The following is a 17,129-nucleotide window of genomic DNA, read 5'->3' on the forward strand; positions in this document are numbered from 1 at the left end:
TTGCCTACAGTAATTCCTGAGTTTTCTGGTGTGTGGAAGGCACCCTCTTTTCATTTCCAGCCTTGATAGTAGGGTTTTTTTTTTTTCCCCTTCCTTGGAAAAAGGCAGTTTTATTCTAGTTGACTAACACCCCATCTCTTTCCATAAAAGTACCTGAAAGTGCTCATAATAACTGGCAAGCAGTAATTCAGAAAAACAGAAAATCAGGACCAAAAGAGGAAAGAAATACAACCTATATGCCCACGTATTACGTTAGAGAAAGCAGCCTTTGAGAAAAAGATACTATTCTTATTCACAAATGATTTCATTCAGATAAAATGACAAAAATTTAAGTGTTGATATATTCCATCTCTGATATGAGGAATTTGAGAGGCTGGACAGGGGGGTTTGAGGGGTAGGGAAGGAAAAAATGAAACAAGATGGGATCAGGAGAAGACAAATTATGAGACTCTTAATCTCAAAAAACAAATTGAGGGTTGGTGGGGAAGGGAGAGGGTGGTTGGGTTATGGACATTGGGGAGGGTATGGGATATGGTGAGTACTGTGAAATGTGTAAGCTTGACAATTCACAGACCTCAACCCCTGGGGCAAATAATACATTTTATGTTAATAAAAACGATTAATAAAAAAGAAAAACATGTTGATATATTCCAAAGATCAGTAAATGGAGGTGTTTGCAAAGTGGTACAGTGGAAAGAATATGGGCTTTGGAATATTTACTGGCATTGATAAACACAGGTAAGGGGTAGATAGCCACGTGTGGTTTCAAGGGCATCAAATAGATATGCGTACTCCTTCTCAATCCTTTTTCTCAGAGCCCCATTGTATCTAAGCATCTTTTCCCTTCCCTAAATGCAGAGCACATGAATTTTATCATTAAAAGTAGTTTCTTTTATTCAACAAATACGTGAGCATTTATCATTCTCACCTTCTCATCATTTAGGACAAATTCTGGGAAGATACATTAAACTACCTGTTAATATGTGTATCGGTTTATCTTTCTTTCCTTCCTTCAAGGAGGAGCTCCCTGCTCTGAGAGGAAGGGGGCACTTGAACATGTACCTCTCGACTCTACCCACCAAAAACAAAGTTTTCCTTAACGGGCAGGGGCTTTAAATAGTCTTTTGAATATCTTAATAGTATTAAATCTACCTTTGAAGTTCCACGTGATTTGCATTTTCTGAGCATGGCAAACTGCTGATTACAATTGGCTGATGGAATTTTGCCCTAACATTCAGGGTGAGAAAATTTGTTCACTCCGGATCTAGTAGCAACAGAAGGTAGATGAAGGGACAAGACAGTTAACATTCCAAGACAGGCTTGGAAGAGACTACTTACACCTAGCAATAATCAATTAATTTTTCAAGTACAGCATTCTATTAAGAAAAAGGAAATATTCTACATGGGCCTATTTTGTTCAACGTCCAGTCCTGTGCTAGGTAGTTCACATTGCTATTACATGAATTTGTTTTAAATCAACTCCAATGGAGTAAGAAAAAATATTAAACATCGGGAGTATCTAAGCTAATCTCATTTAAGAAATATAAGTTTCAGGAATGGTTAAGTGCCAATGCATGGAATGGTTAAATGCCAACAGTTCGCTTCAATTGTTTTTATTACAGTAAGAGGAATTTTACTCTGAATGCATAGAATTTGAAGAAAAAATTTATATAAGTTTTTAAAAGAGGCCTTTTTGAAAATTATTAATACAAACGTGAAATAAGACCCTTCAAACAAATACCAATTTCAGTAATAGTTTACATACAGCAATAATTTATTCTGAAATGTTCATTTAGTTTGTTGAGACACGATTCATGTCTCATTAATAAAAGAGCAGCCATCTCACCTCAAATACCAGAATATACAACAAGTTACAGCATAGCAAAATTCTATCTACTTTCAGATAAAATCTAGTTCAGGTAAAATAGTTTCATTCAATGTTTTACGGTTACACAGATTTTTTGTTTTTGTTTTTTGTTTTTTTTTTTGTTTTGAGCACAAAATAGTGTAAATTGTTACACCATAGCTATCTATATGCACATAATGTGACCACAGTACTGTTAATCATTACTTCTGAAATTGAACCATCAGTTTCATTCATGCAGTAAAGCAAAGCAGGCTGGGTAAACTTGTTCATCGGGAACCATATTACTGTGAATTTCACAGCCACATGATTAATTATGATGTTAGATGGACTCACAAGGACTAAAACAGAATGGTTTTTTGCATAAATACCAATTTCTCCCTGATGTAAGTTTAGTCAGTTTATAATCTAGAAATGATTGAGAACAGCAATATATCATATCCTCTACCTGTAGTGTTCATTATTTTAAGACAAGCAATAATTAAAGGATGGTTGGATGGGATGCTACTTAAATACATGTAAAACATACTGTACAAATAAACTTGGCTTTACCATTTTCTTCCTAACTATCAATAGTGCCTCCCAAAATATGACCAGTGAAGACAAAGTATACTATCAAATATGGCTTCCAGAACAAAAACTCTCTAACAATCAAACCTATTTACACAATTTTTCAGTCTTAAAGTTTCATTTGAAACAAAATTTCTACATAGCAGTTGTAATTAACACATAATTTTCTGAGTTTCATCATTCCAGCTCTTTTACACAGATGTCACAAGGTAAGACCCAGAATGGCGCTTAGGACTTTGAGTTCCACTGGATTCTGTGCTGTCAGTTTTTGAATCTCGTTTCTTCGTGTTGTTATTCACTGGCGTCGGGATCTGAGATGGCCGGGCTGAAGTGCTATCTGCGCTGCTTTTCCTAGGGCTCGGATTGTAATTGAAAGGAGTCACTCTGGCAGCCACAGTCCCACTAGGTGAACTGTGCTTGCTTGAGCTGCTAGAACTGAATGGTGTACGCTCAGCAACAGAGCTCTCATTTGTCTCTGATGCAGGGACAGGATTACTTTGTCCCGGTTTTGCCTCAGTTCCTTTTTGGTCTGGGGCATCTACCTGAATAAAGGAGTTCAGGCGGTTTTCCAAACCCATGGTGCGTACGGGAGCACTGCCATTACCCACATTTTGCTTTCCCTGATTATCTTTTGCATCTTTAGCGTTTGGATTTCCCTTTTCTGAAACAGTGTCAATCACAGGGGGAGTATTTCCTGTTGGAGATCTTCCGGATCTAGGGTTGTTAATGGGACAGTCCTCAATTCTCACCCAAACATCCTCTGTTTTAGAAACAGCAGGTGCCATTTGATAAATTAGAGTCTTTGATTCAGCACCATTTGCAGCACCTGAGGAAGTGGTCTGAGAGGTACTATTTGTGGGAGAAATCTCACTTTCTTTTATTTTTCTCCATGTTCCTTTTGTGGATACTTGGTTTTCTTTAGTTTGTTTGGTTCCTGAAATTGAGTTCACATGTTTTTCATCCTCACTTTTTGCTTTTTCACTGGACTCTGATGAAGCAGAAAGAATTGAGGATGAACTTCCAGTTCTTCTCCAAGTGCTTACTCGAGGAAGGGATGATGAATGCTTGCTGTGCTCACGTTTCCAGGTTCCTGATCTATTAATCGGAAGTCGAGAAGGACTTTCAGAATGGGAGCGTGCTATATCATGGCGCTTTGCTGGTCTTCCATCATTATACTCTATGGTGGGACTGAGATTAGGAGGGAGTTTTCGCCATCCACCAGACTGGACAGACGAATGTGTGGACAGAGACATATCAGGAAGGGAAGGACTTAAAACTGGAGTCTGTGCTTGGGACCTAGTGGGAGAATCTGGTCTAGAAGATGGAGAAAGAGATTCAAATGAAGCAGACTCCTCCAGTTTTCTCCTTAGGGTTGGGCTTGGAGCTTCTTTGATGAAAGTTGACTGGCGTACTAATACGGGTTTCTCTGACCTATCAGATTCACTTCCACTTGACTTTGTTGAAGACATTCGAGAAAGTTCCACCTTTTTATTGGATCCATTGCTATTATTCATCTGATTTAGTCCTTTGGAGGCAGACTCACTTCTTGGGATACTACTGCCATTCTTGGATAAACCCGTTTGTTTGGTAAGGTTCTGTTGGCTCATCTGTCTGCCTGGAGAGGTATAAGACATCTTCCCAGAACCTGAGGACTTAGTTGAAGCAGTACTAGGGGATGAAGTCCTTGGCAACTGAGATAATTTGTTAGGAGGACTTATTCCATTTCTACCAGGAGAAATTGAGTTTCGCCCTGGAGACTGCATAGGTCTACTTAATGGTTGTTGGGCAGGTCTTGAAGGAGTGGAATCTCTAGATCCTGATCTAGAAGGCCCTTTATTTGCCACAGCTGGTTGGGATGTCTGCCTGGTTACAGGGCTTAATTCTGACTTCACTGATGGCTTGGCTCCTCTAGGAGAAGTGGTGGTTGTCTGACCTTCGCTAGGGCTTTTGGAGGCTGGAGTCTTAAGAGGTGGGCCTTTCTTAGAAACCGGACTTGTGCTTGAAGAGCTATTTCGAACTCCTGGAATATGAATCATTGTCCTGCCTCTAGAGATGGAAGGCATGTTTGCTTGAAGGGACTGTTTCATTTGGTTTGAAATCTCCGAATTAGATCGAACTTTTCCAGTAAGTAAACTTTTATAAACTTTTTTCCCTCCTTTGATTCCTTTATTTTCAGATTCTATCTTTTTAGTTTCCAATGTGCTCTTCTCCCCAGGTTTTAGAATTCGTGGGCCCTTATTACTTGTAAAGGGTTTTTCCTCTTGATCAGGTGTAAGATGAAATGGTGATCCCAGAGAGATTCCTGATTTCAGTGAAAGGATGGAATCTGAGTCAGATGAAGCTTGTCTAGATAAACAGGCAGCAGCAGCAGCTTGATGTAAACTACTTACTATGGAATTTGCACCTTCCTGAATAGCTTTCCAATCAAAATTTTCTGAATCTGGGGATAAACCATGTTCTGAATCTGGTCTCTGTATATCTTTCAAATCGAGTGTCAAATCTTCTGCTAATATGCCACTCATATTTCTGGGGCTATGCTTTTCATTATCACCCTTGAGTCTTGAAGGCTTTTTCTTTTTTGGCATTGCAGAACTTATACATTCTTGCAACAGGTCGTCTTCAGAATCAATACTAAGAGAACTGAGGGAACTGTTTCTTGAGAAACAAACAGGGGTATCTTCAACGTGAAATGATTTAGGAGCGTAACCTGATGCCTGAGGTTTACTTGGTTCTCCCTGTGAGTTAGGGGGCTCTGTCTCTTTGATAGGTTCATTTTCTTTGTTATTGTTGTTTTCTTGATCAATGTCACTAAGGGAACTTAGAGAGGAGTTACGAGAAAAGCACACTGGTGTATTTTCAATAGCAAAGTTTTGTAATTTTTCATCAGTTGCTGCCCCTCTGTCTGGTATGTCTTTGGATGATTGTGGAAAAGTGGACTGCTTCTGCAGCAAGGGTTTAGACTGACCTCGATTTATTGGATGTTTTGTAACAGCCTGTGTCTTATTAGCTGACTGCTGGTTAGTGGTTAGTTCTGTATGGCTGGTAACTTTAGCTTCTGATTCCTTATTTTCTTTCCCCTTTCTTAATTCAGCCTTTTCTCTGGAAAGGTCAACATCATCATCATCAAAATCTAGAGAACTCAAAGAATCATTTCGTGAAAAACAGTATGGAGTTCCTTCAATAGGTGTGTAGTGATGAGGTGAATCAAAAGTAAAACTTCCTCTGACTCGATCTTCGTTATTTGGTAGCTTATCATTGAAGTCCTTGGAATTATTTTTCAAGTTCTGTTTCTTTGACTCTTTGTTGTCTGAGAAAGTTCTTTCAGCATTTAAATTATTTTTTGAGTCTGCATTTTTTCTTACACGTGTCCTATACTCAGTATTTTGTGGTATAGGTTTTACTGGTGAAGTAGGTTTCTTTTTCTTACCATCTAATTGATTTTTATTAGCTCCAGATGAAGACATAGATGCTTGCTGGACTTGGTCCATTATCTTTTTCACACGGAAGGGCTTGTGACTTTTTCCTTTGGGCATAGCAGAATTAATGCATTCTGCAAGGATATCACCTTCTTCTGTTTTACTATCATCCAGTTCAGGTATTGTTACAGATGGGGTTTTTCCTCTTTGAGCCTCATCTGTACTTCTGCCTTCTGTAGGAATGGTATCTCGTTTTTCGAATTCACTGGACTGTGCCCCCGGTCTAACCCCTTCCCCAGCAGCTAACTCATTCGGAGGAGATTCTATCGTTAGATCACTTAAAGACGTAGCTGTAGAAAAGTTTATAGGTGTCCCTTCTACACAATATACCCGTGGCATATCATCTCCTGGTGTAAAACTAACATGCTTTTGTGCTTGTAACCTGTTTTGTGATGGAAGAAGTTTGTACACAGGAAGTTGACTTGGTTTCCTTGCCACAGGGGGAGGTAATTTTGAAGCAGCCTGGGCCGGTTTTTTGGCTTTGCGTGAAGATTTTGTTGGCATGGCAGAAATAATACATTCTTCTAGTATTTCAATATCATCATCATCTGAGTCATCTAAGAGGTCTTTTTCAGAGTCGGTAGGTTTTTCCGTCTCTTTTTCCTGGTTTTCATTTGCTTCTTCAGGCTGCTCAGATTCCGTTTCATTCCCATTGTCATTTTCCTGAACTGGAGGCATTATTCTTAATTCCACATCTTTCTGTATAAATGGCTCATCGAGGCTCAGAGCACTCAGGCTAGAGGAGCAAGAAAATCCATCTGGAGTACTTTCTGTGGCAAAATGTAACAGAGTGTCAGCATCTGGAAGAACCTGGACTCTCTGTACCGCAGCATTTACAGCAGCTTGCTTAGGCCCACTCTCCCTCTTTTCCACAGCAGGGGCTTTGTTTTTAGGCACCTCTCGCTTGGTCTGAACTGTCTGAGGTGGAGGGGGAGGGGTCTTACTTCTGCTTGGTGGCATGGTTTGTCCGGGGCTATCTGGAAGGTCACTGGGGCTTATAATGCCACTTACCATTCCACTGCAGGGTTCACTCTGAACAGAGCTGGCAATCGAACGACTCTCAAAGCTATCGAGCGAACTGACTGAGGTACATCGGCTAAACATGAGTGGAGTCTCCTGAACATAGTGCTCTGGTGGACTTTTAGGTGTCTGAGCACCACTTTTTGATGGGGATTTGGCCCCTGAAGAAAATTCAACAGCTTTGTGCCGGGCTGATTCTGCAGGTAAACCCGAAGCCTGAAGTCTGCTGGATTTGGTTCGAATATGCTGTGACACGGTTGGAACTTCACTCACAGAATCTTCTGTTGTTCTAGTCCCACTGTTTTCTTTGATTTCTGCTATTTGTAGAGTATTAGCAGAATCTGTTTCCTGGGTTGCCTGATCACATCCTATTTCATCTTCAGCTGATGACAAAGATGATAATGAACTGCAGCGTGAAAAACAAATTGGGGTATCCTCTACACAGTAAGTCTGTATTGTTTCTTGGTTGATGGAGGGAACTTTGCAGGAGGTGGCTTTGGAGGTCTGACCATTTCTGTTTTGTGCTGAACTTGGGTGGTGCTGATTCTGCCTCTTGGCATTAGATGAAGGTGTGGATGTATTCTCACTGCTTGAAGAGATGTGTTCAGTTTTAGTGCTCTGTCCAGATGGATTCTTTGAGAATGAAAATGGTGGTTTCTGGGAAGAAGGAATGTCTGTGGCATATTTTAAACTATAATCAATAGGCTGATCCACATGATGTTTTTCTTCGTTGTATTTTATGCTATAATTTGTTGGTCTGTCTTCTTCCTCATGCTGCTCTTCCTCGGAGTAACGTTCACTATAGTTGGTTGGCTTATCATCTTCATAGTCATCTTCCTGACACAAAGACTGGTTTACATTTTGATTAATTCCATGATTAGAACCTACTCGATTTGTTTCTGAACCACTGGCTCCTCTTGACCTATATGGGGAAACACATTCCTGCTGTCCAAAATGTGGCTGGAACTTGAGGTGTTTATCATCAGTGCTCTCGGTATATACGGGGTAAGTTGTGCTTTGACTTCTTGATTGTCTCTGTTCACTTTGTTTTATCTCATCTTCTATTATATGTTTGGGTCTTGCCCATCTTTCATTCTGTGAAGGGCTTTGCCTTCCAGAGTTCAACTGCTCATCTGAATATTTAAGACTATAATTTATTGGTGTATCTAGCTCTCCGTCATTGTCATCCATGTGATTTGCGCTATGTATTTTATGGGCCAGGTCAGCTGGATATTGACCATAGCTGCAAAATTTACTTTCATCATCTTCAGAATAGGATTCAATGGAAGGCTTCATCTGACCTCTTTTACCATAACCATCACTACTACTGACACTGTTTAAACTATCATTTGAAGATCTCTTATATTCCAAGTTAGCATAAGTCATAGGACATGTCCTATTTGAACCTTCTGACTTACTGAAGCTGTAAGTGTTTGCATGTGTGTGGGCAGTAGAGCTTCTTCTTAGTGCATTCCTCTCATCTGTCCCACAATGTAACTCGGTGGTAGACCCAGAACTTCTGTCTTCCTGGGAGGTGTGAATGGCTGATACTTCTTCCATGACTTTGGCAATCTGGGCTGCAGTGGTGGAAATCTGCAAACCTCGCTTTGAAGAAGTGCCTGAATTTTCTGTTGCTGGGTGGAAGTTGCCTAGGCTGATTCCTCGTTCTCTCTCCAAACTTCTATCTTTTTCAGAACGAGAACTCTCCAAACTTCCTCTTGAGGAAGAAGAGCTAGGCAACACTGTGGTATTTAAATATGGTGAAAGGACAGTCATATTTCCAGTATTAAAATTGTCTGACCTATTATCATCATGTCGATTGGTGTCAAAAACATAGTCACTATAGAGACTTTGCTTGTGTCGTTGCTTATTACGATGAGATGCCTTGGGACTTAAATTGTCAATATTGTCAAAAGTTTCTGATAAATGCTGAGCATCTAATTCTGCTTCTAGGGCTTTTTGTTTTCTGACATGAAGAGACGGCAAGCTTGAACCAGGAGACATAATATTGGCATCCTTATACTTTGCAGGTCTATTTGCCATGAGATTCCTTAAAGCTGCAGCGCTTCCCATAGCAATCATTTTGTGCTTTGAATGTATGAGGTTTTTGAGCATGCTGACTGCCCCCATGTCCCATAATGCTTCTTGGTCTTTAGGATTTCTTGCTGAGAGATTCCACAAGGTTCCACATGCATTACTGACTATTGTCAAACTGTGAGATTTCAAGTGTTGTAATAAGGTTTGCAGGCAGTTGTTCTCTCTTAGGATTTGCCTGAAATAAAATAAGAGATCCCAAAATTAAAGTAACAATCTCCTTATTGTAACAACAAATAAAAGGTTAGAAAACAAATTTAAATCTAAAGATAACTACTAAAACTTATTAATAGGCATAATAAAACTGCCCCAAATTATACTATAAATTTCAAGCATTTTACATCTCCTTTTGTTCCTACTTCATTTAATGTTTACTGTTTAAAAATACTCATCTGTCAGACTAAAAGAAGTAAAAGTGTTGACTTTAATCTGTTCTGCATTTCCTATTCTGACCCAATAGCTGCTGCTTCTACTTCCTTTTTTTTTTTTTAAGATTTTATTTATTTATTTGGCAGAAGAGAGAGGACAAGCAGTTGGGAGCAGCAGGCTCTCTACTCTGCAGAGAATATGTGGGAATCGATCCCCAGACTCTGGGATCATGACCTGAGGCAAAAGCAGATGCTTAATGGACTGAACCACCCAGGTTCCCCTGACCCCATAGCTTTTAAAATTTTTCCTGGGTTACCTGGGTGGCTCAGTAAGTTGAGCATCCAACTCTTGATTTCAGCTCAGGTCGTGATCTTAAGGTCTTGGGATAGAGCCTGTGTCAGGCTCCCCACTCAGTGGGGAGTCTGCTCGAGGATTCCCTCCCCCCCGACATGCTCTCTTTAATTCCTGAGCAGAAACACTTGCTTTATCTACATGGTGACAGAGTTCCTCAATGAATGTATTATAAAATCTTACCCTGAACAGGGACTTTGTGGTAACTTAATCTATAGATGGGTTCCACAATGTTAACTACAAAAAATCTTGGAAGACGTAGAAAAATCGATCAATCAGTCTTTACAGGGAGCACACTGTAAGCGCCTAGACTAGCAAAGTGACTTTTTAGAATAACCTTTATCCTCCTGGATTGATTTTGTGATAATGCTATCCCTCTTAGAAGTGTGCTCTGTCAAACTGTGTGTGGAGTTATTACTTCTAGTGAAAGGTTTCGAAAATTTAAAGGTTAACTATAAAAACAAGGGTTGAGAGTTAGCATAATGAACTTTGGGACTTGAAAGAGCAACAGCTTGTTTAATGCATGGTAAACATAATTTTAATGATAGCACATTCAACTTTAGAGGTCTTTAAAACTGACTGGCAAGGGTGTACAATGAGCTTTAATGTGACAATCTTCTCTGAGCAGTCCAGCAGACACCTGAGCGCTTACTGAGTTTAAGAGGTCTTCTTTGCATAGCAGAGAGGGCTCTAAGGCTTGTTTGTGTATCAAAAACCTAAAGAGAAGATGTTCACATTCTTTACAAGTTCTGTTACTAGAAGTTCCTTATGGGGTTTCTGAAAACGAGAAGCAATACTGGATAAAATATAAAAAAACAAGCTGTGAAAGGATGCATATGTATATATTTTTTGAGAGTGGGAGGAGGGAAGGGGGAGAGAAAGAATCCTAAGCAGGCTCCACACACATCATGGAGTCCAACGAGGGGCTCAACCTCGTGACCCTGACACGATGAACTGAGCCAAAATCAAGTCAGATGCTTAACCAAATGAGCCAACCAGGCACCCCAAGATATCCCTATTTTTGCTAACAAAATCCAGAGCCTAAGTTATGAAAATTTGTGCCTTGTAAATGAGATGCTTTCTTAGGTTTCATAGCCCTAGATGAAAGGCTGTTGGCTAAATAATATTAAGATTATTGATAATAAGACACCATTAAGAAAATGTGAACCATTGGGGGTGTGTGGATGTCTCGGTTCAGTTAAATGTCTGACTCCTGATTTCAACTCAGGTCATGATCTCAGGTCCTGGGAGCAAACGCCGCCCTCGGCTCCACACTTGGCAGGAAGTCTGCTTAAGAGTCTCTTCTCACCCATCCCTCCCCCAGCTCACTCTCTCAAATAAATAAATAAATAAATAAATCTTAAAAAAAAAAAAAAAATGAACTACTGGATTCTCTGGAACATATCCACAGATTTTGTTCTTTATAAATGTTTCGTTCCCTTATGCCATACTAACAATGGGATTTTGTTCTCTGTAGTATTTGTGTCTTTAATATTTTCCCCTTCATATGGGTTATACCTCTTGATCATCATTTGTTTGCCTCTACACATCTTCATACTATAAACTTTTATTAGAATAAATATACTAATGAGTTAGGAACTAATAGTTATCTTTTCACTGTAATCTAATTTAGTTTAGCACTTGCACAATTATACAAAACACTGCTTACAAGAGATTCTTTTTGAGGGTATGAATTCTACACGAATTCATTTAAAAGTAATATAAAAATGCTGCATTTACCTGTGGTCCTCATTTGTAGCTATCAAGCTGGACACGTTCCGTAGTATCCCACCTCCACTTTCAATAATGGCTAACGTATTTGCCTGGCTTCGGTAAGTGAGAGTGCCAACCAGAAATGCTAGCGCACCATCTACAGCACATATGTCAGCTTTATTCTCAGTGCAGTGTGCAGACAAGTTCCATAAGGCACTCAATACGCTTTTGAGGGTTGATTCCTATTAAGAAACAGAACATGTGTCATCCAATTAGAGTTGGAACATGCCTCTTACAATTTCTATGTTTACTTCTATTGAGTAGGTTGTTATTGTCATTACTTATCTCCCCTGCTGCTCACCCTTCAAAGGCAAAGTATGGGCACTCTCCATTTAGAAAAACTGATAAAATACCAACTGGAACTTAAGTAGTGATATCCCCATAGCTCAAGCAGAACACAATACTTAACTAATGACCTTTTTGAACTTTATTCTAAGTGCTTAGAAGTACACACGTATCGAGAGCTTGTATAAGAATATGAAACAGAACTGATGTACATTCTGAAAAGAATACTTGCATGGTAATAGAAACCAGAAAAAAAAAAAAAAACCAAGAACACCAAACCCCTCTATATATGCTGATATGAAGGATCTCTAAGACATATTATTAAATAAAAAGAGCAAGTTGCAGAGCAGGATGTACGAATATTCTGTTTGTATAAAAAACACACATATATACTTATAAGTGGTTGATTCAAAGGTAACAATATAATTTGTTAAAAAATAAGCATACTGAAAAAACTCCAATTTCTTAAAACTCCCAAAGAAACAAGGTTAATTCCAAAAACCAGAACTTCCTTGGTATATAACATCAAAGCAAACTGTAATTGCTGCAAGAACAAAACACTGAGTATATAATTCAGGATATTTGGTTAAAACTTGCCATGATCCTGATGTCAGTTTTTCTTCCTACTAAAATCAACTAGGGAACAAACATTCATTAAAAATCTACTTTATGTCTATCACAATTACAGGCACTCCAGAGGATACCAATACGGTAAGCTGATAACTGCTAATAGTTTACTTAGGGGAAAAAAAAGAAACAAAACCATACATGAACAAAGGAAAGATTACTGCTACCTGAATTTAATGAAATAAATGAAATACTTCATGGAGGACAGCAGCTCTGTAGAAGATAAGACCTGTACCTTCAGAAAGAAGACAGGTGCTCCTGGCATAGAAGAGGGAATCAGCAAGGGAGGACTAAGGAATAGAAAGAAGACACAGAGGAGATCCAAGTCCATGCTGGGGAGCAGTGTTAGGTCAGGTGAGATGGTAAACCGCCCCCCCCCCCAAAAACCCCCACAAAAAAAACCTTGAAAGTCAGGGCAAACCCTCTGGGCCTGACCCAATAAATAGCTAGCTACCATGTTCTCTTCATCAGGAAATTAAGAGAATCTAGGAGCAAATACTATTTATCAGGAGGCAGGGAGATATGAGAAGGTTAAGAGCTCAATTTTAATTACACCGTGACTGAGGTAAAGGTGGGATATTCAAAGTATCCCAGGAACAGAGAAAACAGCAACAGTTTACAGGTATAAGTGAGTTCAACTACAGATGGCCCAGAGGTCAGAGGTCAGAGGTAAAGATAGGAAAACAGAAGTTGTTTTCTACGAGATTACATGTAGAGGAAAGGGTTTTGTTTCAAAAAAGTTTTATAGTTAGATTTAGAGGAGAAATGATTAGAAGTTGTAGGTATAGATGGTAAAAACAAAGGAATTTCAAAAAGGTGTGTGATCCAAAAGTATTAAACATAGGTGCAGGTAGAAAAGAAACCCCAGTTAAACTATAAACCTAGATTTTGTTAGAAGCAAAATTAAAAGGAACGGAAGAAATTATGGCCAGTGAAGAAATGGAGCCAGTGATTTGTTCAGTGTTTTGGTTGCTAGAGAAAAAAGAGCAACACTGCAGGAGTTACAAGAAGCAAAAGAAAAGGTTTTTTTGCTTGTTTTCTTAATTTTCAAAACATTGGGCTTCTTAGAGATAGTTGAAACAAAAAAGCCATCTCTATACTCAGTAGAGAAGATACAGAAGATAGGAGTAACGAACTAATAGCTTTTATTTTTCCCCTTAAGATTTTCTGTATTTGAGAGCGAGAGAATGAGAGCGAGCGAGATCACAAATAGTGGGGGGAGGCTGAGAGAGAAGCAGACTCCCTGTTAAGCAGAGAGTCCCTGATGTGGGACTCCATCCCAGAACCCTAGGATCATGACCTGACCCAAAGCAGATACTTAACCAACAGAGCCACCATGGAACCCAGGGACTAACAACTTTGAGTAAACACCAATGCTTGGGGCACAGAGTGGGAGGATGGAAAGGTTCTGTGTAGAAAAGTAGAGGCCTGCTCAATGAAGGTAAAATGAGTCAATGCATGGGAATATGGAAGGTAGTTCTGACTCTCCTGGTCATTAGCAGTAAAGCTGAAAAGGAAGAGATGATGAATTATAAAAGAATGTTCAGAATGACTATTGCACTGAATGTAGAAAAAAAGGAAAAAAGTAAATTCTAATACTGTTAGCCAGAAGTAGACCCAAACCAGAATTGGGACACTATAAATTTCTGCTGAGCCAGTTTTTCCAAGACTGGGCTTACATTAAAAATTTATAGAGGAAAAAAAAATGTATAGGTGAATTTATGGATGATGATCTATAAAATATTACTCTTCCTTTATAAGAACAGGGTATGCCTTTCCATTTGTTATGGTCTTCTTTTGCATTTCTCAGTAGGAGGAGTCTTTTAATTTAGCTTTCTCAGTTTGTAGCAACTATTTGTATAAAGATCTTTGCGGTCCTTGAAAGAAAGTTATGAACTCTCAGCAACAATACAAGTTCCCATAATAACACATACAAATACATTAAATCTTTTTGAAAATATACACACTTGATGAGTCTTAAAGTGTGGACACTAATTTTTTGGTAAAATTTTATTGCGGTATAGTTGAACAATAAACTGCACATCTTTCAAATGTGCAATATGATCACTTTCCATGTATGAGCATATCCATGAAACCATCACTACATTAAAAAAACCAAACATATATATCATCTCCCCAAGTTTTCTAGTACGCTCTTGTAATCCACTCTCATGTTTTCTGTCATTATAGACTATTGTTTGTACCAACAGTTCATTTTTCAAATACCCAAATAGTATTGCAGTGTGGACATCCCATAATTTGTTTACCCATTCACCTGTCGATGGGCATTAGAATTACTTCTAGCTTTTGGCTATCAAACAGTATTGCTGTGAACGTCTGTGTTTAAGACTTTGCGCAAACAGGAATTTTTCTCTTAGGTAAATACTTAGGACTGGAATGGCTGGATTGTGTGGTTGGTACATATTTAACTTTAAAACACTGCCAAATGTTCTTCAAGGTGATATACCATCTTACATTTCCACCAGCAGTGCCTGAGAATTCCAGTTGTTTAACATCCTCGACAACACTTGGTTAATCTTTTTATATTTTAACCAATATATGTAATGGTATCTCACTGTAGTTTTAATTTGTATTTCCGTCATGACTAATGATGTTGAGTATCTTTTCAAGCGCTTATGAGCCTTTTATCTATCTTCTTACCTGTAAGAAATACAAGTGTTCTGCTGATTCATGAATGTTTTGAAGGTATTTTTGTGCAGATCCTAGGTATATTTGGATATTATAATTATAACCATTTTTTAGTTGAATACTTTTCTTGTTTCTCATTATTTTTCAGTGGATTTTCTTGGGGTTTCCAGGTATAAAATAATTTCACAAAAATACATAAACAAATAAAAACCAAAAATTCTTTGCCTTCTCTAAAAAGGAAATTTTGAAGGAAAAAAATGTAGGCTGTAGGTCTAGCGGTACTTGCTGGGTGAAAGGACGCCCAGAATAGCTAAGAAGACCTGCTTAGTCCCTCCCAAATTTCAAGCTTTTTTTTAAAAAATTAGCTTAGTTTCTGAAGTAGGTATGCCACGTGGTGCTATTTCCTTTTGTAAACAAATTATTATTTGAGGCATTCCTTACCCTTGGATCTGATCACCTCTTGATACAGTGACTATCAACACTGAGGACTCTGGAGAGCACAGAGGTAACAATGACCCCACATACACAGTGATTCTCCACTGGGGGTGATTTTCTCCCTTCGCCCCTTTGGGGCACCTCTAGTAATACTGGAGACATTTTTGATGGTCATGATGGAGGGTAAGTATATTTATCTAGTGGGCAAAGGCCAAAAATGCTGCTAAACATCCTACAAAGCACAGGTCAGTCCCTTGAAACAATTATCTGGTCCAAGATGCCAATAGTGTCAAATCTGAAAAAACCCGACTTAACCTAGCCCGCTTTGTACAATTTTTTTCCATCTTAATACTTTCCAACTTTGGAGTAGTCTAAGACTAAGAACTGGTGAGATAAGCAGGTCAGAAATTAAGTAAAATTCTTTGTCTGAGGAAAGCAGCCACATCCTCGGGACCGAATGGAAGCAAGGCTTTGGGTGAATGCACTCAACTTGGCTTCTACACTTCCTCCAGCCTCCTACTTCCAGATCCAGGGCCTGAGCCATGGCCTCCAGCCCAGCCAGCTGTCCCCACAGCCCATGTCCTTCTGTCCTGCCCATTTCTCCTGCCTCATGTGCAATTTTGGAGTTTTTCCATAAACTGATTCTGGCATTAGCTTTTAGGAGATTTTTGTTAAAACCCAGGACCGACCTTCAGCTCTGAACAATTTTTTCCCTCAATTCCAAAGATGTGCCTTTCTAGCTGACCCAAATTTGGGTGGCTTCTCTCCCCTTTTGCTATTCTACATTTTTAGTCTTATGCTAGCTTTATATCTCAAATGGTGAAATCCGTCCAAAAAAATACAAAATTAAGCATGCTGTTTTAAAAAAAAAAAAGATAGGGAATCTCAAGGGTGGGAAAAGGTAGCAAAAAAGTAACAAAAAATGAAATCCAAATTAGAATATTAAATGTTTTCAAAGGTACCTTTTTAACTTCTAGAGCACATTCCATCAATGCTTTTACACTTCCAACTTCACGCAATGTCTTTTTACTATTTACATCTGCTCGCCAAGACAAATTCCTCAAAACACTTGCAATAACCTGCAAATGAAATTAATTTTAGAATGACTTGAATATAAAATAATTTAGTTATTTTGTTTTTAATGCTAGCGGTTAAGAGTAGAAACCTACTGGTAAAGAAATTCCTCCTAAATGCTAATACAGTGCCAAAAGGATTCCTACAATATAATTATTTTCCTTTATTCTGGTTTTAATGTAACCACAATTGAAACATGAGACACTAAATACTGAACCACAGTTTAAATTAATCCAAATTAGGATATTAACCCACTAATATCCAAGAAAAACTCTTGAAATTCTAACTAGTACCTGCTGTAAGTCTTCACTTTCAGATTTTAGTTGGGCCACAAGCGCTCTCATGCAGCCTTTCATAGAGCAGAGGGTAGCCTGTAAAATTAGAAACGGAACAGAGGGTCAATAACAAGGCAACATGAAGCTGTGCTTTATTTTGGACTAATAAATTTCAAATCCAGTTTTAGCTGTCTCATTTTAATCATCCTAATATTTTACCCATAGAAGCCCCAGAGCCAGATTATAGAAAGGAAGTTTTTATTTTTT

The 17,129-nt window shown here is 38.7% G+C and overlaps 1 protein-coding gene across 9 annotated transcripts in view; it reads right to left on the reverse strand.

The window, feature by feature from the left end:
* Positions 1-868: 868 nt before the first annotated feature.
* The window catches only part of APC (APC regulator of WNT signaling pathway), a 133,687-nt gene continuing 117,426 nt past the window's right edge, over positions 869-17,129 (reverse strand). For all 9 annotated transcript variants that reach the window (XM_045087134.1, XM_004761323.3, XM_004761320.3 and 6 more), the window contains 4 exons: positions 16,881-16,958; positions 16,476-16,592; positions 11,485-11,699; positions 869-9,202 (listed from right to left, as the gene is read on the reverse strand). In XM_045087134.1, coding sequence (XP_044943069.1) covers positions 2,626-9,202; positions 11,485-11,699; positions 16,476-16,592; positions 16,881-16,958 — 6,987 coding nt within the window. In that variant the 3' untranslated portion in view covers positions 869-2,625. The remainder of the gene's footprint in view (positions 9,203-11,484; positions 11,700-16,475; positions 16,593-16,880; positions 16,959-17,129) is intronic.

Source organism: Mustela putorius, unplaced genomic scaffold, assembly GCF_011764305.1.
Source record: "Mustela putorius furo isolate JIRA1106 unplaced genomic scaffold, ASM1176430v1.1 tig00001059_pilon_pilon_pilon, whole genome shotgun sequence".
Lineage (NCBI taxonomy): Eukaryota > Metazoa > Chordata > Mammalia > Carnivora > Mustelidae > Mustela > Mustela putorius.